This window comes from Siphateles boraxobius, unplaced genomic scaffold (genome assembly GCF_051911475.1).
Source record: "Siphateles boraxobius isolate OS27281-9 unplaced genomic scaffold, OSU_SipBor_1 6, whole genome shotgun sequence".
NCBI lineage: Eukaryota > Metazoa > Chordata > Actinopteri > Cypriniformes > Leuciscidae > Siphateles > Siphateles boraxobius.
Genome location: NW_027509186.1, coordinates 24,377,539 through 24,402,018, shown reverse-complemented (window position 1 = coordinate 24,402,018; position 24,480 = coordinate 24,377,539). Strand labels below are relative to the sequence as shown.

At 38.7% G+C, this 24,480-nt stretch overlaps 2 protein-coding genes and 1 long non-coding RNA gene across 5 annotated transcripts in view; 2 read left to right on the top strand and 1 right to left on the bottom strand.

Annotated features, from left to right (window-relative positions):
* Window positions 1-21,010, bottom strand: part of dph1 (diphthamide biosynthesis 1) — a 119,552-nt gene extending 98,542 nt beyond the window's left edge. Inside the window, exons 1-2 of one of the 2 annotated variants that reach the window (XM_077208316.1) lie at window positions 20,883-21,010; window positions 10,646-10,795 (exon numbers count right to left, since the gene is read on the bottom strand). In XM_077208316.1, the coding sequence (XP_077064431.1) occupies window positions 10,646-10,795; window positions 20,883-20,934 (202 nt within the window). In that variant the 5' untranslated portion in view covers window positions 20,935-21,010. The remainder of the gene's footprint in view (window positions 1-10,645; window positions 10,796-20,882) is intronic. The other variant, XM_077208315.1, reaches the window with a different exon arrangement.
* Window positions 3,716-4,636, top strand: LOC143716126 (uncharacterized). The gene is made up of 4 exons (XR_013195950.1): window positions 3,716-3,859; window positions 3,973-4,031; window positions 4,112-4,167; window positions 4,302-4,636. It is a non-coding gene; the product is annotated as an uncharacterized LOC143716126 (long non-coding RNA).
* Window positions 21,011-22,814: 1,804 nt separating the features above from the next.
* Window positions 22,815-24,480, top strand: part of rtn4rl1b (reticulon 4 receptor-like 1b) — a 196,778-nt gene continuing 195,112 nt past the window's right edge. Inside the window, exon 1 of one of the 2 annotated variants that reach the window (XM_077208313.1) lies at window positions 22,815-23,707. In XM_077208313.1, the coding sequence (XP_077064428.1) occupies window positions 23,695-23,707 (13 nt within the window). In that variant the 5' untranslated portion in view covers window positions 22,815-23,694. The remainder of the gene's footprint in view (window positions 23,708-24,480) is intronic. The other variant, XM_077208314.1, reaches the window with a different exon arrangement.

Genomic DNA, 24,480 nt, shown 5'->3' with positions numbered 1-24,480 from the left:
TTTTATGTGTTGTTATGCAGGTCTTACTATATATTAATCTGGTTGTTTTGTAAAGCACTTTGGTCAGCCTAGTGGCTGTAGTAAATGTGCTATACAAATAAAGTGAACTTGAACTTGGTGGCGCTATAATAGAACAAAACAAGGGCATTGCCATTAATTACAATATAACATCATGATATTAAATGCAACACTTTACGAATGCATTGGTATACCATTACAAAACTCGGTATGTGTCTTGATAATCTATTACATCATACTTTTAGTTACTGTATATATGATTATTCAGCCATTTTGCCTAAAATCATCTTCGCAATTATCTTTTGCTGAGCAGCTCTTGTACCACCCCATCTCACTGCTGATGCTTTCCATCTGTCTGCCCATAGAAAGAAACCTCTTGACCTTCTAGAAGCCATGTTACTGACATACAGTTCAAGTAAAGTTAATTAAATTGCAGAATGAAATGCACCTTGGCTTCTAATATTTATCCTCTGAAATAAAATTGTAATTTTACTTGGTCTTTTTAAAAAAAGTGCATATTTGAACTCGAAACCTTTAGCAAAATAATGAGCTGCGCGACATCACAGATTTTTATTTATTTATTTGTAGTATAGTTTAATTTAATTGCATCTTTTCTCTGGAACTCTGATCCTTTGTTTCAGTAGACCATTTACTTAAATATATTTTTTAGTATTAATAGACAATTTATGATATTTGCATTATGATGAGGCACTAATATATGTTGTCTATGTATAGCGATGCCCCCTGAATGAATCATGTTTATGCAAAACCAGTTTAGTTTTCAATGTTAGTACTATGCAAGTCAAAACATTAAAAACATTCAGAAGAACCTCTCATTTCAGACAGGAAATATATCTCTGAAAAGTGCTGTTACTCTGAACTCTTGGCTATGACTACATCATGTGCAACAAAACAATGTTATATATACTCTGTACATGTATAAAAGTGTGGAAAAGTTGTGTGGAAAGCATATCAGGCTCACTGATTTCATGCTGTACACTAGTGTCATGAGAACATTACAAAAAAACACATTACAGTACATTTAAAAGACATCTGACTGTAATAGCAGTATTCTTATCAATACATAAAGTCCTCCTCTTCATAGCAGGAAATTAAATTAGATGAAGTTTGTGCTGATGCCACAGCACAATAATATTTGATACAAATCTAATTTGACATAGAATACACAGTGACCAGGCAGGCACAGGTAATAAATACAAACACAATTTAGCCTACAATAAATACATCAACTTGACTACACACAAGTGAAAAAGACAAGGCCCTGCAGCTCTCAACAATAAACAATAAAACATAGAGCAAATCGTTACTTTATAATTTGGTCAATACATCAAACTAAACCAAATGCAGACACGTACGATCAATGGAATGTATGGCTGGCTAACATAGATGTGTTTTTTTTTTTTTTTAATCATCTGTTTAAATAAAGTAGTGGTGCAACAGATCACAAAACACGGTTTGGTTCATACAGTTTTTGAGTCACGGATTGGACAATTTTTAAGATCAGCAAAATTATTTAAAAAAAAATGGGCAAATGTACCTTGGCTTTACATTTATTACTTAAAGCACATTTTAAGTACTTCAGCACCAGAGGTAAAACTACTAGCATAACAAATAAAGTTCAAACATTGTTAGACAAATGAAAAGTCAGTTATAAAATAAGAACAAATACAGAACTTACAATTGTATGATTAATATAATAGAACAAAGTTACAAATAAAGTAAGGACTTACAGTATTATTCAGGTAAAGACACGTAATAATTCAAATTTAAAATAGCATTATAGTGTTCACTATAAAAATTAAATACAAATTAATCATTGTTAAAGCGGTTTTGTTGTTTGAATAATTCTTTAATACTGTCACTTTAAGACTAAATGCACAGATCCGACATTCCGTTACACATCCGCTTTCTTTCTCAACTGTTACCGTTCCCTTAAGACATCAACCGACTGCGTTTATGAGAATGCTTGCAGGGAAAGGTATATTTGAGGTATACCTTTCAGATACCTTTAGTGACCCCTCCAGAGAACAAGAGATAGGGCAGTGTGATGCCTTGATAACGCCACCAGAGCCTGTAGAAGCATTCAACCTGAGGGAGCCACTGCTGAAAGAAGTACAGGAAGTTGTAAGGAAGGCAGGGTCTAGGTCTGCAACAGGACCAAGTGGAACATCGTACAAGGTGTATAAGTACTGCCTCAAGCTGCTACATCGTCTGTGGAGGATCCTAAGAGTCATCTGGAGGAAAGGAAAAACTCTAAAACAGTGGAGGTGTGCAGAGGGAGTGTGGATCCCAAAAGATGACGACTCCCAAAACCATCAGCCAGTTCAGAATCATCTCGATTTTAAGTGAAGGAAAGATCTTCTTCAGCATAATTGCGAAGTGGTTGGCAGAGTTCTTCCTCAAAAATGGATACATAGACTCCTCTGTGCAGAAAGGTGGCATACCTGGGGCCCGTTTCAATAAGGAGTTTCAACCAACTCTGACTTACCCTGAGATGGGAAACTCTGAGTTTTCGGTTTCAGAACAGCTGAAATGAGTAAGTTCAATCAACTCTAAGTTGACTGACTCTGAGTTAAGCGCGTGCACCACAACTATAAAAAGCCATTATCAATGGAGCGCAGATATTATGAGTCACCATGGTAACAGCGCCAGACAAAAAAAGGTCTGCATATTTCTCACCAGCAGTACGCAAACATTTTCTTTTTAAGCAACAGGGCAGCAGCGGCGATCGAGAGAGTTAGTTTGGGAGAAAATAGTTGCTTGAGTCAATGTGTAAGTTTACATTTTAATTACTGTTATACAGTGCTGGGTTTAATTACCAAGTAATCTAAATACTGTAATTTAATTAAAGGGATTACTCTTAATTCTTCTGTAATATAAAGTAAAATATGATGTCATTGCATTAAATACTGCATAGACTGTAGAACAATTCTGTATAAAACAACAGTGGATTTAACATAACATTTTTTAAAGATATATTTTTAATGTAACCTTCTCTCTCTACACACTTTGGTCAATTCAAGAATAATTCATGCAGTGGTTGAGGTTGATATGGGATTTATAAAGTAATTAGTAATAAGTAGACCAATATTTTCTAGAGATAGTAATTATTACATTAATCTATTTACACTGTTGAAGATGTCATTTGTAGTTAGTAATTAATAACTATTTTAGAGTAACTTACCCAACTGTTATAATATCAGAGGTGAAACTGGAAGAACAGTATGTTATTCAACCTAATTTTAATTTTCATGTAGGTGCAATCCTGCAGGCATTAAAAGAAAATAGCAGCTGAAAATGAAATATAAAAACATAATTCAGTCAGGTAAGGCTTGAGCATATCATGGATGTAGGCTACTTGACTTTACAAACAATTGACATATTAAATAACTAAATAGCATCCAGTGTCTTGCAGTGCAGCAGGATTTTTGACATAGGTGTAATTAACACAATTAATTGTTCATTCTCATTTGACTTCTACTCAGCCAACAGAAAGAAGGAAGATGCTCGCAAAGATGGAGATGAAGATGGCGATGCAGAGGAGATGGAGATGGAGATGCAGAGGAGATGGAGATGCAGAGGAGATGGAGATGCAGAGGAGATGGAGATGCAGAGGAGATGGAGATGGAGATGGAGATAGAGATGGAGATGGAGATGCAGAGGAGATGGAGATGGAGACGGAGATGCAGAGGAGATGGAGATGCAGAGGAGATAGAGATGGCCCTGAGCCTGAATGCTGGAAGGCCAATGGCTGAGGGAATTCCTGGAGGGACTTCATCAGAGCCAGTCACTCCCGAAGATTCAAGTGCCTTCATAAAATGTAAGAGGTGTATGTGATTGTGATAATAACAATATGTGTTATTTTTTATATAGGCTCTTTTTGATATTTCCATATATTTTACTTTGGGTTGGGTTTTTTGTTGCTCCCAACAGATTCTGATGGTAATATCTGTCTTTTGGAGCCTCCTGTCCCAACAGAACCCCAGACAGTTGTAAGTAGCCTACTCAATAAACCAGAAATTATGACAAATAATATTATAAAATGTACTCAACCAAATGCTCATCTTCACAGGACGATGGGGATGAAGAAACAGTTTCTGCTGCCACAGAGAGGACTACAGAGGAAATGTTAATATTATGCGTCTACACATCAAACAATCTACACATTCACATTTCTTCACATTATTTATGTGGAGTAACCTATATAATCTAAGTTTATATCTAAGTATAAAGGGATATTCTTATCTCTCCCCCGTCCCCAGAGTGTGGAAGAACAGCAGGAGGAAGGCCCATCAACTTCTGGTGCACAGATGAACACAGTTCAGTGATTTTCAGTGAATGCCACAGTTTAATTCTGTAGAATTTGTTTAGAACTACATGATGTAACTCTAATCTACTGTATTTTCAGTTGCCAGTTAAGAAATTATATAGACTTCATCTTATTAAAAAAATTGGGGAAAAAACAGCAATGAATAAATGTACCGAAAGAATGAATGAGGTGTTTAAACACCGCTTCCTCTTAAAAAAGGGGAGGAGACCGAAATAAACTCTGGGTTTACGGAAGTAAACCTGCTCCCGACCAGGTTAGGTTCACAGAGTAAGTTACCATGGTAACCATGGTAACTGTTACCTCTCTTTCAGAAACGGGCTTGACTTACCCTGCTTTCTCAGGTTTGACTTACCTCCCATTCTGAAACAGAAAACCCAGAGTTTCCCTCATTTCAGGGTTAACATACTCAGAGTTTTAACTTCACCTCCTTTCTGAAACAGGCCCCAGGTGTTCCAAGCTGGAAGTAAAAAGCTAGAGCACACAGGCGTGGTTACACAGCTCCTCAGAGAAGGAAAAGAAAATAGGGGTGACGTGGTGGTGCTGTTGTTAGACCTGGCCAACGCCTATGGCTCTATGCCCCACAAACTGGTACAGGAGGCTCTGGAGAGGCACCATGTTCCTGCCATAGTGAGAGACCTTATCCAGGATTACTACCGTGATTTCAAGCTGAGAGTCTAAATCTAGTTCAACAACATCAGAGTGGCACTGTCACAGTGTTGGGTTAGTGTTTCCCTGGGTTGTCACTAGAGGTCCTCGTTCTCACGGTGTCTTTCACATTTGACTTCAATTCCCAGCATTCTGTCTGTCACTCATCAGTTCATTGCACTCAGCTGTTTCCCATCACCTTGTTAGATCTGTGTGTATATATTCCCTGTCGGTGTTAGTGTTCGTCACGGAGTCCTTGTTAATCATCACACCACATCTGAGGTCTGTTTCTGCTTTGTGCTCGTTTGTTTATTGTTTTATGTTTTTGGATCGTGAATTTGGTTTATGACCCCTGCCTGGACTGTTTGATGGATTTCTGGATTTCCCTTAATAAATACTGCACTATTGGATTTTACCTTGTCTTCGTGAGTGTGGATCGTGACAGAAGTCAAATGTGAAAGACACCGTGAGAACGAGGACCTCTAGTGACAACCCAGGGAAACACTGACCCAACACTGTGACACGCACCGATACTGATACCAGAACTCGGGTGTCGGTCTGATACTGTGCTCATGTACTCGTAAAACTACCCCGATACAACCGCACCCGATATCACTTTAGAGGCCGTACACATATCGCATTTTTTGCAAATATTTTTTATCACGTGCAAATTCGTTATTTCAAATGTAGGCTATGCCGTGGCGAGATGAAAACATCTCAACATCTCATCTCAACAGGTCATGTGACAAAAAACAACCAATCAGCTTCAACTTTTCCTAGAAGGGCTAGAAATCAATTAATTCTTTGCTGAGACTTCCTCGTCATCATGGAGAGCGCAGTTCGCACCGCTTTCTCCTTCATTCCACAAGCTCTCCCGTGGCATCTGTTGTTGCTATGCAACAATGAACAGAGGAGCGGCTGGAAAAACGAGAGTGCCGCGCCACGTCGCTTCTATTATGAGTGTGCTTGCCTCGCGCCTACATTTGAAACTGCGAATTTACATGTGAACGGCCCCTTATGGCAACGTGACATTAGCCTAATCCAAAATATTTCCATGTGTGGCTCTTTCCTCCTTTCTTGTCAACAAGTGGATTCTGAGTCACCCCATTAGCAGCGCCGCCAGTCGCCATGTCTCAGTGTTTTTTATGAAGAGGACGCAACTGTGCACCTTTCGGACAGCGCATCAAGAACCGGATTAACCTGGTACTTCGGTACCACCGGTACTTAAGAAAAGCTGGTACCGTAAGTTAATTTTTTTTAGTACCGACTTGGTACCGAAGTACCGGGTCTTTTGACAACACTAGATTGGAACGCGGCAACCATCAATCCGTGCCTTTATGGATGACCTCACGCTGACAACGGAGTCAGTGCCTGGAGCCAGATGGATCCTAAAGGGTCTTGAGAGGGTGATTGAATGGCCAGGATGTCATTCAAGCCAACCAAATCCAGATCTTTAGTGCTAAAGAAGGGCAGGATGGTGGAGAAGTTTCATTTTATCATCTCAGGAAGTCAAATCCCGACCTTGTCTGAAAAAACAGTAAAAAGCCTGGGAAAGATCTTCGACAGCAGCCTCAGGGATACATCATCCATCAAAAACAACTGCGAGGAGCTGAGAGGTGGCTAAAGAATGTCGACAAAACTGGGCTCACTGGAAAATTTAAGGCATGGGTGTACCAACATGGGATTCTGCCAAGGATACTGTGGCCTCTGCTTCTGTATGAGTTTCCGATTTCCACTATCTCAGAACTTGAAAGGAGAGTCAGCCGCTACCTAAGGAGATGGCTGGGATTCCCGAGGAGCTTAAGCGGTATCACCCTTTATGGAAACACCTGCAAGCTGCAGCTCCCACTAAAATCCATCGAAGAGATGAGATGGGAACTAGATGGGAACAAGCTGTGGAGAGGAAGATCATGTGGACTGACCTCTGGCGGGCAGAGCCACACCGCATCAAGTTCCTGGTCCAGGCAGTCTAAGACGTCCTCCCCAGCCAGTCCAACCTGCACACTTGGGGTATGGTCGATACACCAGGATGTGCCCTGTTAGTCTTGGTATCTGAGACAACAAAGAACCTAGTCATGTTGGAGCTCACTGTGCCATAGGAAGACCGAATGGAGGAAGCCTTTGAGAGAATGAGGGAGAAATATAATGGCCTCGTCAGCGACTGCCACAACCAAGGCTGGAAGGCAAGGTGGTTACCTGTGGAGGTGGGGTGCAGAGGCTTTGCAGGGAAGTCCCTCTAAGGTTCTACACTGCACTCGGCATCACAGGTGAGAGAAGGAGAAGGGCTTTTGGCAATAGCACAGAGGCTGCAGAGAAGGCTTTGAAGTGGCTCTGGATCAAAAGAGTAGATCCATGGTTAAATGCTGCTAGGGCACAAGCTGAGGCCTGATCAACCTCAGCTGGGTCTCCTTAAGGAGGGTGTCTGATTTTTCGAAAGACCCGAAACACCCAATGAGATCAGGAACATAATTGATGATGTGCCCTAGCTTAGGATCAGAAGATGTATAATTTTAAAAGACATCACTTAGTGCATGTGTGTCCGTTCAAGCAAAAGGAGACGCAAAAGAGGAATCAATTCGGGGTTCGGATTCGGAAACGCGGGTCTCTGTATGCTCGCTGTATGCACAGATAACAGCGCACGAGTACCGAACTGAGTTTTTCTTTCGCCTCTTCTTGCGCTTGAATGTGTAAATTGGAAAGACAAAATATGTTCAAATGATAATCTTTCACTTTATCTATGGTTATCGAATTAATCCACGAATCACATGTGTGACGGACCGTGGGGCCTGGTCCTAACTATCAACTACGATCCTTTACACCCCTAGAATGCTGTGAAAACTATATACAAATTAGAGATGCACCAATCGACTGGCCAGGGAACAGAATCGGACTATAAAAATTATGAGTGAAATAATTTGTCGTTTTAGGGAATTTTTACGTATTTAAATATTTCTCAGAATACTATTTGAGAAAATAATGGTGAAAAAATTGCAGAAGATAGAGGAAACCCTTAAAAAGAGAGAGACAATATGGTCAAAAATTATCTTTGCCCATTGAGTCCAGAAATAGAGGGGGCCTTTAAAAATGAAAACCTTCACAACAAAGAGCCCAGCAGACTGTAGCATTCTCTCCAATCCCCATGAAAGTACTCAGCAGAAGCCACCTGCTAACACATTCAGCACATCAAACACTTGTCTGTTGTCATTCACATCAATAGAGGCTTGAAATTGGCCATTTCTGCGGCTACGGTGCATTATTAGGACTTTTTGTGATTAAAGATTGGTCATCGATGTAGATCTGAACTCTACAGACAAGTACTTTATTGTAAACATGCATCCGAATGTAATGAAATCAACTAAAGCCTTGTTCTGATTCATCTTTTTCCCTCGTCTTGCTGTGTAAAGGCCCATCCTGAAGGCTCTTTTACACCTGTACTAGAATGATGGAGGACATGCTACAACAGGGCTTCAAGACGAATTTCTGTCAGACAGTGATGCATAACCATAGGGAGGGGATACGAGGTCAGTCGGGTAAAAGTGACAAAAATCCCAATTAGAAAACCAAAAAACATGGAAGGTCACATAGCAATGACATTTCTTGAAACAAAACTGTTTGTTAGTACAACTGCACTACTGGCCTATTTTGACTCGGCTGTACTAACATGTTAGGGACAGTGTCATTGGTATAACACATTTGGCTTGCAGTGCTCGGGCATTACAACGGTTATGACAGTTTAAGAACGCAGGCTAAACAATCAAAGCCAAGTAAGAGCCAAAGGGTTGCTGGATCAAGACGCAATAGTCTAAGACGCGGCACCCACGACAAGACCTTCAAGCTGAGTCAATTCATCATCAACACAGAGATAAACAGCTCTTGATTGGACGCATCAAACTAAATGAGGATTACATTTGCATAACGATAAATGATACGGCACAAATAATAGGATTAGCGTGCTGCTAGCCGTGATTTCACCAAGTTTTTTATGCGATGATGAAATTCTCTGAGGTTAGCTTAAGGAGATAAAGCAAGTACATTATAATAAGATGTAATTACTTCCAATAAAATAAATATTCTAAAGTATAATGCTATAGTGAGACAGCTTGGGCCGACCCTGGAAAAAACTTGACCACTTAGAATTGCTGAAAAAAAGAAACTGTACGACATCTCATTAGAGCAGTTTCAAACAAGCCATGAGTGTTGCTTTCCGAGGAGAATAATTTCACACCAATCTGCCAAAATCTTTGAAAAAAAAAAAAAAAACACTTATGGAAGTCACAACCAAGGATATATCATATTTTGATGCAAAACAGCCCATCAAGACCTTCAGTTTTCGACCGTATGAGACTAAACACTGGCTGCTGTATACAGATTAAAACACAACAACAAAACAAAAAGAAATGTTCATTTTGTCACATATTCTTTCAAAAAATAAGACACTTATGGACTGTTCTTTAAGACTTTTTTTATTAATTTAATTTAAGACTTACTGAGATTCTTAAACAATGGTTGAAATCTAGGTAACACTTTACAATCAGTCTAAATAATAAATTATACAAACTTTTTAAATTGCATTAGGCATCATAAACTAATTACAAACTACACTTTTTAACATAATTTATTAATGTTTATGTATTATGTTTATATATTATATTATTCTTTGTTAATTCATGTTCATTCATAATACATGAACTATTTATACAGCTTACAATGTTAAAAAAAATTGTTTTGGAATATGTAGAATTTAACATTAGTCAAGATAAATTCTGTAAAATATAAAGTTAATTACTTACAGCCATTGGGGTATCATGAATTAACAACGTTTAACCTTATTGTAAAGTGTTACAGAAATATGAATAAAAATCAAATGTAAAGATAATATTTCAAGCTGCTGTGCTCTGAAGATTAAAGGTCATTCTGACTGTTGAAAATGCACCCTTGGTATTCAGCAGAATCGGTTGATAGTTAATAAGCTAATGACCATATTTTGCTTCACATTTTGCTGAAGCAAAGTTCTGACAAAATTAGGTAATTATGCCTCTAAATGTCAGGAATTTCACCAATTTTCCAAGCTGGCTTAAAGCAACCCTCTGCAGTAATTTGAAGCTTGCACTTTGTTCCAGAGAACCACATCTTAATTTATGCCTCTGGAAACCTCCAAGGGAATTATGTTTTTTAGTTTACTTGACTCTGTCCATATAACTAAAAAAACAATAGTGAAGAACATTAATCTATATAATGCAGCATGTATGCTCTCATAAAAGCAATAAGCTTGAGACATACCTTATATAATGCTGCTGCATTATCCTGCAAACAGAGATGAACTTTAAGGCAATTTAATTCTCTATAGACAGACAAACTGAATAACTAATGCTCTGGAACTGAAACTGTAAGCCTAATAACATAAAATACAACACATGACAACACGCTCAAACTACTTACAATATATTGCCTCTTTTGTTGAAGTAGACAGCAAACAAAAGTTTATTTGCACAATTAGAGGAAATCAATGTTATATTTAAAGTAAATAGCTCAATATAATATTAAATAAATAACCTTTACCTAATAGCTCAATGTAACCTTAAACGCATAACCTTTAACCTTTTTGAACAAAACAATGTTAAATGTGCTCACCCCTCTTGGCTTTGGCTTGTCGTACCCTCCATATTGTTTTGTGGATCTCAAAATTGTAGTTAGCTGGCAAAGCCTTAATGGCCTCGTTGAGCTCTGGATCTTTGAGGATCTCATCAGGAATCTGATTTGCCACTCTCCTCGGTCCTCGCACTACATTAAAAAAACAATATGAGAGTTAATTCACCTAATTTGCTTTAGAGAAACTGAGACTGGATTTGTTGTATGCATCACTGAACTCAAGTGCCTTAAGACACTGTTGTGTAATTTACAATATGTGCAATTGCGAAGTACCACAAAAAAATCTCGTTTAATTTTTATGAGAAATTGATTGGGCTCTAGCCTATAAGACGACAAGGAAAGACCATGCAATCATTTCTCAGATCCAAAATTAATCTTCACAAATCAATCAGCACACTATCAGGACAGCAGCTGAACTGAGAGGTCAGCCATTAGTAGAATGAGTCTGTCAGTGACATTTATTTATTTTTGAAGTCTACAACAGACATACCATCTGTTATGTAAGCTCTGGCCAGTTTAAATGGACATTAAATTGATATTCTTATATACAGTACCCATAAAATCATGTTTAGTTGTTTTACAGCATTAAAATTACAGTAGACTTAGCATTGTTGCCACTGATCAACAGGGAAAAAAAAAACAAATTATAATGTATTATGATGGAACAAAATGAACACTAGTGCAGTCAATTGGTTTTAGAAGTCATATAAAAAGTAAACCTGTGTGTAGGCTTGCTGCAGTATTTGGTGTTACAGTGTTTTATTTGCAGATTTTACTTTGTTATAGAAGTTTACAGTGTGATTACTGAAATATTATTTTCATGTATTCTCTAATGTCTGTATTTGATGTCAGCAGTAACAGTGCTTGCTTTATTTAGCCCGGCTTCCAGAAATGAAATATATACTCATTTTGTGTTTGAGAAAAGTCTTCAACATGTGTCAATAAATATATCTGTTTTTCTAGGGTACCCTGATTTTTATAATTCACATGGGTCAGTGAAATATATAGTTTAAGGGAAACTTTTCTCAGTTAAAGCCTTACTTTTTACTTAGACTAGTGTAGCTCTCCTTGAGAGAAAGAACGTATTATCTTGATGTTTTGAGACGACTCTCCTGTTTATAGTTAGAGCCTGGCCAAATCCAACCTTGGAAAAGCTGTGTGTCGGTGTGTTTGCTAGTCTTTTTGGTTACAAGTGGCATTATTGGAGATTGACTGAGTTGTTGTTCTGGACATGCTGGCGCCCAGCAAACCAAATCTGTGACCTGGAAGGTCACGACAAGCCTAACTTCAGGGTCTGAGTGTCAGCTGCATAATCGATGGAGATATGCTTAAGTCTATTGATATGTGTGAAAAATTACTATGTTTATCTATTTCTTACCCAATGAGAATCATTCAACCTGAAGCAAGGACGTATCTTAGACCTTGGTGAAGGGTAATTGTTGGATAATTGCTGTGATCTGTATAACTGTAAGAGGGGCGGCCTACGAACTCCATTGAGTCTTGAAGCTGACTTCTGCTGATGAAACTGCAAACTATCTACAGTAAAACTTTAATTTATTATAATTCTGACTTTGTCTTAATTCAAAATTCCTGGTTCTGGGTTCTTTGACTGTAAATCCCCTTACACCATGCAAGAAAGTGATAGTTAGGGAACAATGGTGGTTCAGTTTATGGGAGACTGGCAAAGACAAAGTCAATGTTTGAAAAAAAATCAAATCTCAACAGATTGCCAAAAGTGACCTTCAGAGTAACATCATGTTCATCATAAACCAAACACTATGCAGAAACACAATGTTGGTTATGCTGTGTGGATATTTCTCCACAGCAGGCCCTCAAAGTCAAAGGGTAAAAAACAACTCAAGTTGCCATTGGCTAGTAATTTTTATTTTTATTTAACTCGCCAGAATATTTACATGGAATGCAAGAACAATGCAAATTAAAAAAAAAAAAAAACATAAATACAATATAAAAAATATAAATTTCAAACTCTATTAAAGATAAGTAAACAGTCTGTAATAAAATAAGAACAAATAATCAAACTACAAGCAATAGCGCTTATAAAAACACAATAGAACAAAGATACAAATTAAATAAACTGTGTTTTTCAGATAGATCTATCAGCAGTTAGATACAGATTAGGTAGATTAGGTACAGAAATTGAATAAACTAATGAAATGTAAAATAACACTGCATAATCTTCACTGTATAAATAAAAAAATAGATTAATTTAATTACAAAAGTTATTCAGTCAAGGGCATTGAGTGTTTGTTTTGTTTTGTTTGATTAACATTAAAAACAGACAGCAGCAGGAATATTAGGATAAGATAATGCACGGATCCTGTATACTGATACTGTACACATGCGTTTTCTATCTCGACTGTTCACTTAAGACTAGGGTGACCACCTGCTAATAAGCCCAAGGTGGGACAAGGGGTATGTTTCTGAGGGACAATGTGGGACACTGCCTGGCGCGGCGGTGCCCCCACCCCACGGACAGACTCACTGATAGTGGTTTACCCATTTCTAGCACATACCACCTTACATGGTATATTAATAATGCCCTATTCCCCTAAACATGTGTAATTGCTGATGTATGCTCATGAATAGGCCAACCAATGTGTATTTTTTTCTAAATAAAGATTCATAATATTTTGAACATTCAATGAATTGACAGATGCACTTCCACTTACGATTTACTTTAGCTATTTAATTTTATTTATTTTTCATTACAATTTATTCACCTTAAATAAATAATAATATAAAATTATAGGATTAACAAGAATAGCTTGTTTTCACATGACGTCACGTCACTGCGTTGCCATAGCGATACATACAGATGGAGGGCAAGAAGTGATTTTCTATATTTAGGACTCACTATAACAAACTCAAAATGCCTATGTTTTGCGTCGTTTATGGTTGCGCAAATCGATCAAACCTCGAGGAGTTTTTATCGTGTGCCAAAATTTGTTGTTCATAAGGGGGGAAAATACAAGAAATTGACAGAAAAACATCGGGAAAAAAATCCCGGTCGGGAGGAGCCGAATGGGAAAATGCCCGTGTGTGTCAGTGATCACTTCGTCAAAGCTGGGTTAATACAGCTTATGTGTCTGTTTGTGTAACGTACCAGTTTTTGAACTTTGTAAAGTCAAAGTATGTCTGTGAGACGAGGTAGTTGCTGATATCTACCACCTCAATGGCAGGCAAATCTTTCAATTCAGTTGAAAATCGGTCCTCTTCATAACGTATGGATCACGTCCAACATATGTTTAGATTTTTTGTTTATATATTTCTCTTGTAATAGCGTCTAAAGTAGTACAGTACGGACTTTCCTCCATCACGTCCATTGCGTTCTTCACTTCCTGCCCTCCATCTGAATTTCGCGCGTCAACACAGTCACGTGACTGCAAACAACCTATTGTAGTTGCTCAACATCACAGGAACAGTTAAAAAAAATTCTTAACTCACAACTCCAGAGGTTCACGGAACGAGAAGTCACTGCGCTGTCATGACAACATTGAAAAAGTTGACAACAACCTAGTCAGCAATTCAACTGAGGTCACGTGGGTGTGGCAACAGTAGCGTGCTGAACTGTCAAGTAATGTTCGTTTGGGTGCCTGGGGCTCGAGGATATAGAGCGACCGACTTTTTTTTTGAGCAAGCATTGATTATGCGTGACACGGTCTCAATTTGCGGGATGCATGAATTGGGCTTCAAACGCTGTGCGCGCACGCGCTACGCGGGACGGGTGGTCACCCTACTTAAGACATAACAGACTGTGTTTACTAGGATACCTGCCAAGACGGGCATTTTGGCATAATTTTGTGTGAAAATGTCTGTTCAAGCACAAGATGACGTGAAAGAGCTCAAATCAGTAATCGTGTCCAGTCAGATGTAACTTTGTGGGCTTTCTGTCAGGCGCGAATGAGTTATATTTTGCATGTTCTTGCGCTTTAATGTTTAAATTGTCAAGGCTAAAGAGCACGTTCAAACGGTAAACTTTCATGACGATGCACTGGCCCGATTAGGACAGTGACAGTTCTGTCAACTTTTGGCCATCGGGCAGTCCAATCGAGCACTGCATTTAGATCTAGAGAGTCAATTATGTGTGAAAGTCTCTCTCTTTCTCTCACGTTGAGTGTTGAAACCACAATATGTACATATGTAAAACTACTGAATAAGGGTTCAAGCTTTTTTTTTTTTTTTTTTTTTGCCTCTACATTACGCAGAGCTGAGCGCCTACGGAAACGCTACAAAAAGAAGGAGCGTGCGAGGGCTAATTTCTATAAAGATCCATTCAAATTCGCAAAGAAGTTATTCACCAGTGAGAAGAATGGCACTTTAAAAGCATCTAGGGTTGAGCTAGAGAGATATTTGGAGGAAACACATACAGATGCAAAAAGGCATAAGCCTATGTCTATTCCGTCAGACATCCCACCTGTCAATCCACCCGAATACCAAATGGAGGTCTGTGCACCTAAGTGGAAAGAGATAGAGCAGGTTGTGAGAAAGGCAAGGGCTTCATCATCTCCAGGGCCTAATGGAGTTCCGTACAGAGTGTACAAGAGTGCTTCAGGAGTTCTACGAATTCTGTGGAAATTGATAAAAGTGGCTTGGGAAAAGCAGGTTGTACCTAGAGCATAGCGCAGAGCAGGGGGAGTCTTTATACCCAAAAAAAAAAGATGCTACAAGCATCAGTCAGTTTCGCCCTATTTCACTATTAAACGTCGAAGGAAAGATTTTCTTCAGCATTATTGCTCAGAGATTGTCAACTTACCTATTAAAGAATGGCTTCATTGACACTTCAGTTCAAAAAGCGGGCATTCCAGGATTCTCAGGATGCTTAGAACACATCAGTGTTATCTGGCAACGAATTCAATCAGCTAAAAAGGAGAGGAAGGAGCTCCACGTGACATTCCTGGATTTGGCTAATGCATATGGTTCAGTGCCACATGAGCTTCTTTGGGCATCATTTGATTTTTTCAGGGTACCGATGTCGATAACAAATTTAGTGAAAGCCTATTTTGGAGACTTGCAATTTAGTTTCTCAACTCCAGAATTCAGCACTACATGGCAATGCTTAGAGGTTGGAATAATGGCAGGATGCACCATTTCTCCACTGGCTTTTACCATGGCAATGGAAGTAATCATTAGGGCATCAAAATGGGTAGTAGGAGGAGAGCGCTTGGCTTCTGGGATGCGACTACCACCAATCAGAGCATACATGGATGACATGACAACCATGACTACAACGGTAGCCTGCACTAATCGGTTATTGGGGAAGTTAACAGATAATATTGAATGGGCACGAATGCAATTTAAGCCCTCTAAATCAAGGAGCATCTCCATAATTAAAGGCAAGGTAGTAGATAAAACATTCTTCATTAATGGTGAGGCAATACCAACAGTTTCTCAGAAGCCAGTGAAGAGTCTAGGGAGATGGTACGATGGGGATCTAAAGGACACAGTTCGAGTGGGAGAAGTTAGACGACAAGCAGTGGAAGGGTTGAAGAGCATAGACAGCTGTGCTCTACCAGGCAAACTGAAACTCTGGTGCTTTCAGTTTGGTCTACTGCCAAGGTTGCTGTGGCCACTGACTGTGTATGAGGTTTCTTTGACAACAGTGGATAAGCTGGAAGCGTTAATAAGTTCATACATCAGGAAATGGTTGGGAGTTCCACGCTGCCTCAGCAGAGTGGGACTTTATAGTAAAGGAGTATTGCAGCTGCCAGTCTCTGCTTTAACCGAGGAGTTTAAGTGTGCCAAGGTCAGACTGGAAATGACTTTAGCAGAGTCACGTGACAAATGTGTAAGGGAGACAGCCCCTGTGGTAAAAACTGGTAGAAAGTGGTCAGCAAAGAAATCTGTAGTAGAGGCAAAGGCTGACCTTCAAATTGGGGATATCGTGGGACAGGTACAGCATGGAAGAGGGGGTTTTGGGCTCAGTTTAGCTCCTCCTAAATGGCACAAGGCAGGCCCAGCCCAAAGGAGGAAGCTGGTAGTCAACGAGGTGCGAAAGCAGGAGGAGAGGATGAGATGTATAAAGGCCATTTCCCAGGCCAAGCAGGGAGAGTGGATGAGATGGGAGAGTGTGGAACAACGCAAAATGGGCTGGCAAGACCTTTGGTCAATGGAAGAGAGTAGGATCAGTTTCCTTATTAGGTCAACATATGATGTTCTCCCATCACCGCAGAACCTAAACCTCTGGGTAGGAGAGGATCCATCTTGTCCTTTGTGTTCATCACCTGCCACATTAAGGCACATTTTGACAGGATGTAAGGTGGCTCTTAGCCAGGGTCGGTTTACTTGGCGCCATGACCAAGTATTGCGATGTTTGGCTTTAGCATTGGAAGGCAAGCGTAGTATGACCAATAAATTGCCGCCTGTTCTAGCAAAACATTACACGCAGAAGACAAGATTCCTCCGCCCAGGCGAGCAACCACCAAGAAAAGGTGCTAACACCAATTCTCGCCCAGGACAACTGGAAGTTGCTAGGGACTGGAAGATGCTGGTTGATCTTGATCAACGGCTTATTTTTCCACCTGAGATTGCCACCACTAACCTACGGCCAGATATTGTTTTGTGGTCTGGATCAGCACGCATTGTTCAACTGATAGAGTTAACAGTGCCATGGGAGGATGCGGTAGATGAGGCATATGAGAGGAAGAAACTGCGGTATGCTCATCTGGCCACTGAAGCAGAACAGCGAGGATGGAGAGTCCAGGTTTATCCAGTGGAAGTGGGTTGTCGTGGTTTTGTGGCACACTCTACAACCCGGTTCCTCAGAGACGTCGGATTCAGTGGCCAAGAGTTGCGTCGTACAGTAAAGAACTTATCTGAAGCAGCAGAAAGGAGCAGCAACTGGCTGTGGTTGAGACGGAAAGATTCTAGCTGGCTGTGTACAGGCCGCCATGCTACGGTTTCGTAGAATTCTTGAAAACTTGAAAGGTCTGTTGGTTTATTTGTATAGGTTGTATAGTATTTACAGTCATTACGTTCCTGTGTATATTGCGTGAATGACGGGTGGTTGGGCAGATATTGTGTTTTGCGGTAGGTGGTATGCCATACGGAACCGTTGCCACTGAAACTGCATATTAACGCACCAGTGGGGCTCGACAGCCTTAGTCAAACGGGTTGGCTCGTATGGTTGGGTTGCGGAGAGATTGTGAGATTGTGGTTAGGTCTCAGCAGCAACTGTTGGTTTATTTGTATAGGTTGTATAGTATTTACAGTCATTACGTTCCTGTATATATTGCGTGAATGACGGGTGGTTGGGCAGATATTGTGTTTTGTGGTAGGTGGTATGCCATACGGAACCGTTGCCACTGAAACTGCATATTAACGCACCAGTGGGGCTCGACAGCCTTAGTCAAACGGGTTGGCGCGTATGGTTGGGTTGCGGTGAGATTGTGGTTAGGTCTCAGCAGCAACTGTTGGTTTATTTGTATAGGTTGTATAGTATTTACAGTCATTACGTTCCTGTGTATATTGCGTGAATGACGGGTGGTTGGGCAGATATTGTGTTTTGTGGTAGGTGGTATGCCATACGGAACCGTTGCCACTGAAACTGCATATTAACGCACCAGTGGGGCTCGACAGCCTTAGTCAAACGGGTTGGCGCGTATGGTTGGGTTGCGGAGAGATTGTGAGATTGTGGTTAGGTCTCAGCAGCAAGAGGGAAGTAGAGGTCAGTAACCTGGGCTGAGTTGAGTGGGGGACGGAGGGGGGTGACTCTGGGACGCCAGAGTCACTGTCGAGCCCTCTTGAGGTGTCGTGGGCTAGTCGACGAAACACTGAGGACGGAAGGTGCCCACTTGAAGACCCTAGAGATGTTCCCTACTCCGCTCAATCAACCAGAGGGTTGTTATGGGGGACCGCACTGTGGTTGCAGCCGTTGTGTGTGCTGACGCGCAATACACTGTATTAACACCAGACAGAAGATTCACGTCACTAGATGGAAAGAAGCGTAAATGGATGGAGAAGCATAGGTTACTGTAAAGCTACATCTTAGTTGGTGATTATCTTGGCGAAAGCCGAGTACAAATCAGCATGAAGTTTTAACATCTACTCTCGTGTAATGGAAATAATTATGTAAAACTACTGAATAAGGGTTCAAGCTTTTTTTTTTTTTTTTTTTTTGCCTCTAACTAAATGACAAGAGACTGATATCGTTCAATTTACTATTCATTGGCTAGTAAAAAAGTAAAAAAAGTAGCAAAGTAGTAAAAACAGTGGTGTAGTCTACGTGATACGCAGGTATACGCCGTATACCCACTAGAAAATGTCAAGGATTTCCGTATGCCCACTAGGAAATGTCAAAGATCTCCGTATACCCACTTTAAAAAGCGTGAGGATTCGTAAACATAACAACATCATTTTGTGAAAGAACTTTCATTCATAAATTCACCCCGCCGGGGCGTTTGTGTTTGCGCAGCGACACGGATCGAATCGCGGAATCCAGCAACAAATGTAACTTCTGTAAAGCGGAACGTCACGCAATTTGGCCATTTTTGAATTAATAAATCAAAAGTAATGATACAATGAATCAAATATCGATATGTACTAAGTGTCTATGAATATTAAAGCTCAAAAAGACTGCTATTGAAATAAACTCTGAATGTTCTGCGTGTTTCTGTGAATGAGCGCTCAATGTGTGCTCTACTACACACTGACGCGCGCGTGACACTCGTGGTGTTTTCAGCGTCTATGAGGAGGACATGCACACATTTGAACTTCATTGCAGAGCTTTTATGAGTCACTTCACAAGAATTTTACCATTTCATTTGATAAAACTATCGTCATTCATTCGTATCATATACACACACTCACAAACTTTAAAGTCTTCATTACAACATGGGAAAATCAAAGTTTTGTATAACTTGAAGAAAATATAACAGATATATATTACTATTGCACAGTAGAGTATACTTCAAGTAGGCCTAGGCCTAATAATAATACTAATAATAGTTTATTTAAACACACAGAAGCTCAAATGTCTTTAATTTACAACCCACCAAAATAAAAGTTTGTAGAGATAAATAAAGTAACTCGAGGGAATTATGAAAGAAATTGCACAGTAAGATGTAGGCTACTTTTTAAAATAATAATAATCAAATCTATTAAAACATAATTTTCAAGGAATATCACACAAGTTTTTAAAAAGTAAATTTCTATTTGTACTTATAATGTTTAAGTCTTTTAATTGTCAGCTGATAAAACCTTTGCTTCAGGGACCATATTCATATCACATCTAAGGCTAAATGTAGCTCTTTACTGGCTGAGTTAGATGGCGATGAACACTAAACAGTAGAAAATGGGTGGTGTTGGCGGTGCGGGGGGGGGGGGGGTTGGATGGAGGGGGGGCGAGGGGGTACGGGGGGCTTGGGCTGGTATATAACAGTATACTCACTACAAAAAACTAGACTACACGGAGTAAAAAAAACTAAAAAATATTCAGTGAATAGCCTACTTCTTTATATAGGCCTACCTGCAGTGGTTTTGAAAACACTGAGGATGGGAAGAGGGGTTGCAATAAGAGGACAGACATGTGATCTATCTGAGAGTGAGAGCATCATAACAGATCGTAATACACGTGAAAACATGATCATTTCTCACAAGCACACTGCGGTGATAATGGTCAGGAGTGAAACGGTAGCTAAAGAAACACTGAAGTTCTCTTTAATTTACAGACAAAAACAGTACTGATGTCCAAAGAAAACGCCTTCCAAAACGTAGCTATTTAATGTCCTATGCCTTATTTCATGTAAACAGAACAACTATCATAAAAATGAAATGAATTCATGAAACAGTAAAATGGATAGGGAAGCATGAAAAAAATAATTGTTTTTGACCAACATAAACTACAATTTATATAATTAGTTGTTTGAGTCGTTACCAAAATAAAAACTACTTAGGCTACTGCTAAAAGAACAACACATTTTTGCTATTTGACTAAAAGACATAGCCTTTGTGACAACAAGCCCCGGTAACACATACTTTAGCTACTACAGATCACATAAGAACATTTATGAAAGAATATGCCACATAATGACAGTAATATATCCTATAAGACACAATATATATTTCACATAGCATTAGACAGAATAAGCGACTACAAGCGTACGTTACATTAAAAGACAGGTCAGGATTTTTACAGGTGACAGACAACGCAATCGCCACCGCAACACGAATAACTATTAATAAATAAACTAATAAAACTCACCATTAGGTTTTTTCACAGTGAGCACTTCAATCTCGCTTGTGGGAGCCGCCATTTTTCCCCAAACAAGTGCACGTGTGGTGCAGTGAAACAGGCATTACTCATCAAACACAGAACTGATGTGAACAAATCAAGTGTCGATACAATAGATAGCCTACAATGCAGGGAAAAAGTTTAGAAAGGACCCCTTTCCTCACATAAAAATGCGACTACATATTCACATTTATTAAAATCAAAAGAAAGTAAATTGCTTTTGTATTTTCATTGTAAAAAAGTTTAAAGAATGATTGAAGAAGTAGGCCTATCTGAAAAAAAGATGTAAAAACTTGAAGAGACACGTTTTCAATTCAATTACTTTGTAAAACTTACTAAGTTTATAGGATTAGGAAAGCAAAATTAATATTATTTTATAATATACATTTCTAAATTTTATTCAAATAGGCACAGTAGCCGGTTGGGAATCCCTGCATATCCTCCAGAAAAATGTCAGCACTTAACAAAATCAAGCTTTCTAAACACAAACTGGGTCGGTGTTGACATTCTCACAGCCTGCAGTCTCATTAATCAAATTTATAAAGAGTCTTTCATGACTTCTCATCTCCATCTGTGCTCTCTCGCCTGGTGTGTCTGCCTGTGAATTGAGACAGAAGTGCTATAGCTTGAGTCACCAGTCTCCTTCACAGTGACTGAATCAGTGGTTTCAAGTGTTCCTGTGTCTCAGATACAAACTACACACTGAGGTGCAAGGGCAAAAGCCTACATAAAAATAACACTTGCATTTATCATCTTGGATAAAGGTGACGATTATTATGCACATTTACATACAATTTATTTTAATGGGTTATTTAAAAAACACTTTTTCAAAAGACATCTGGCCATTTACAGTAGCATGTTATGTAGCCTTTTTTGTAGCAGGCTATTTTAACAGAATTGAATTAATTAACATATTATAATATGAAATACATTTGGTTTAGGCCTATAAGAGTACTGGTCTAAAGTTTGGAAACATGACAATTTTTTAAAAATGTTTTTGAAAGAAATCTCTTATCAAGCCGGCATTTATTTTATCAAAAATGCAGAAAAAAACAGTAATATTTTGAAATATTATTACAATTTAAAATAATGGTTTTCTATTTGAATATAGGCTACTTTAAAATACAATTTATCTCTGTGATGCAAAGCTGAATTTTCATCCGCCATTACTCCAGTCTTCAGTGTCACATGATCCTTCAGAAATCATTGATTTATTATCAATGTTGGAAACAGTTGTTAATGTTTTTTTATAACCCGTGATACTTTTTTCAGGATTTTTTGATGAATAAAAAGTTGAAAAAGAACAGCATTTATTTAAAATAAAAATATTTTGTAATACCGTTCGAACGTTTGGGGGTCAGTCATTCTTTTTCTTTCTTTTTTGAAATAAATTAATACGTTTATTCAGCAAGGATGTGTTAAATTTATAAAAAGTGATAATGAAGATTGTATTGTTAAAAAGATTTCTATCTTAAATAAATGCTGTTCTATTTAACTTTTTATTCATCAAAGAATTAAAAAAGTATCATAGGTTCCAAAAAATAAAAATAAAAATGAAGCAGCACAACTGTTTCCAACATTGATAATAAATCATTAAATGATATCTGAAAGATCGTGTGACACTGAAGACTGGAGTAATAACTTTGGAAAATTCAGCTTTACCATCACAAATAAATTACATTTGAAACTGTAATAGGCCTAATTGTAATAATATTTCACAATCTTCTTTTATCAAAAGAATGCAGCCTTGTTAAGCATAAGAGACTTCTTTCAAACACTTTAAAAAGAGTAATGTTTCTTATATGCAAGGTTCCCCATATTCAAGGTGTGCCAGCCTAAATAGGGATAGAATAAGAGAGAGAGAGAGAGAGAGAGAGAGAGAGAGAGAGAGAGAGAGAGAGAGAGAGAGAGAGAGAGAGAGAGAGAGAGAGGTCGAGCTCAAAACAAGAATATATCAACTAAACCAACACATGGTAATGTTAGATTATATTGGGGAGAGGGAGAGAGGAAGAACAGTCCATAAGTGTTTTGAGAGCTCCATCAGCTCTGAGGTATCAGGCACGCGCATCTCTCAGCAGGAGCGCATCATCTGTCCATTCTGCCACTCTCTCACCGCGCGCTCGACGTGTGAAGGTGGAACGCTCATACAGACTATGTGATTTGTCCGTGTCCCGAGACCCGAAATATCTGGACGAAATGCTTTCAAAAAGGTGGATTGTTGGAGATTTTGTATGGAGGCAGCGGGACACCTCCCAATAGTTCGGCGTAGAGTATCTCCGAAGAGTGCACGAGAGTTGCCGCGGCTCGGATTGAGGACCATCTGCTGAATTTACTCAACAATCTGTGTTTTAAGAGGGATACACGAATATCAGACGGCTTTTAGAGTATTTTGGATGACATACCTCAATACTGCTTGTTTCGTGAGGGTCGCTGAGAGCTGAACACCACCAAGTGCCTCTGCTTAATCTAATCACTGGATAACAACAATTAATACTGCAGAATGTGTTCCTCTCCTTTTGTACTGCTCTCAGTTGCATCTTGTGAAATATTTGCTCGGGACCACACAGGATGAAACGGACATTAGCATTGCAATAAATTAGCCTAATTGAAATTCAGCGAGAAGTCTCATCTGAGCTATAGGAGTAGGCTACATACATTTATATATTCTGATTAAACCAGACAGCGTTTGATAGATCGCTTGCTATCTTACTGACAGTGTGAAGTCTGGAATACAAGAATAAATGAACCTGAGTGGACAGACAGATAATTAACTATTTCCAACATGTTTAAACGTGGTAAGTGCAATTTACAACTTTTATCCCCATGCTGTTTTTAATAGACACAAGTTGAATTTCGATTTTCAGAATATTTATACTTGAAAAGGCTATTGTTTGTTTGTTTTTTCCTAAATTAAAAATGATGAATAGGTTGTGTGGAATAACTCCATGCATTTTTAATTTATATATATATATATATATATATATATATATATATATATATATATATATATATATATATATATATATATATATATATATATAACAATACATGTATTTTAAAAAAATTGTTATGTTTCTATTTGAGGCATAAAGGTTTTTTATTATAGATAAAGATGCTTGTTGCAGTATTTGCAAAAACAATTAAGTATTTTTTTTAATATATAAATTTAATGATAGATTTTTTTTTTTTATACATAAAAATAAGGATGCTTGTTGCCGTATATAAGGTTTTGAAAGTTTATGTAAAAGACTGTTAAGTTCTACAGCTCTCATCCATGATCATCTTTCCAGAATCATGTGTGTCTGCCCCCGGGTAAGCTAAGCGTAAAGCAGATGTGTTTAAAATATTCATCATCATGTCATGAAATATTTTCTTAAGATGCTAGTGGTGGGTGCCGCACTGCAGTTTATGGCCAGTTTTTCATCAGAAAGCATTGTGCTGTCTGGCTGGCTCCAGGCTCTAATATATTTCTCCTGGTGGGTTAAACAGGTTTGGCTCAGATAGTCTGTTACAATTATTTATGGACTTTGTTTATGATCAAATGATGAAGTGTAAGGAGTCAATCGTA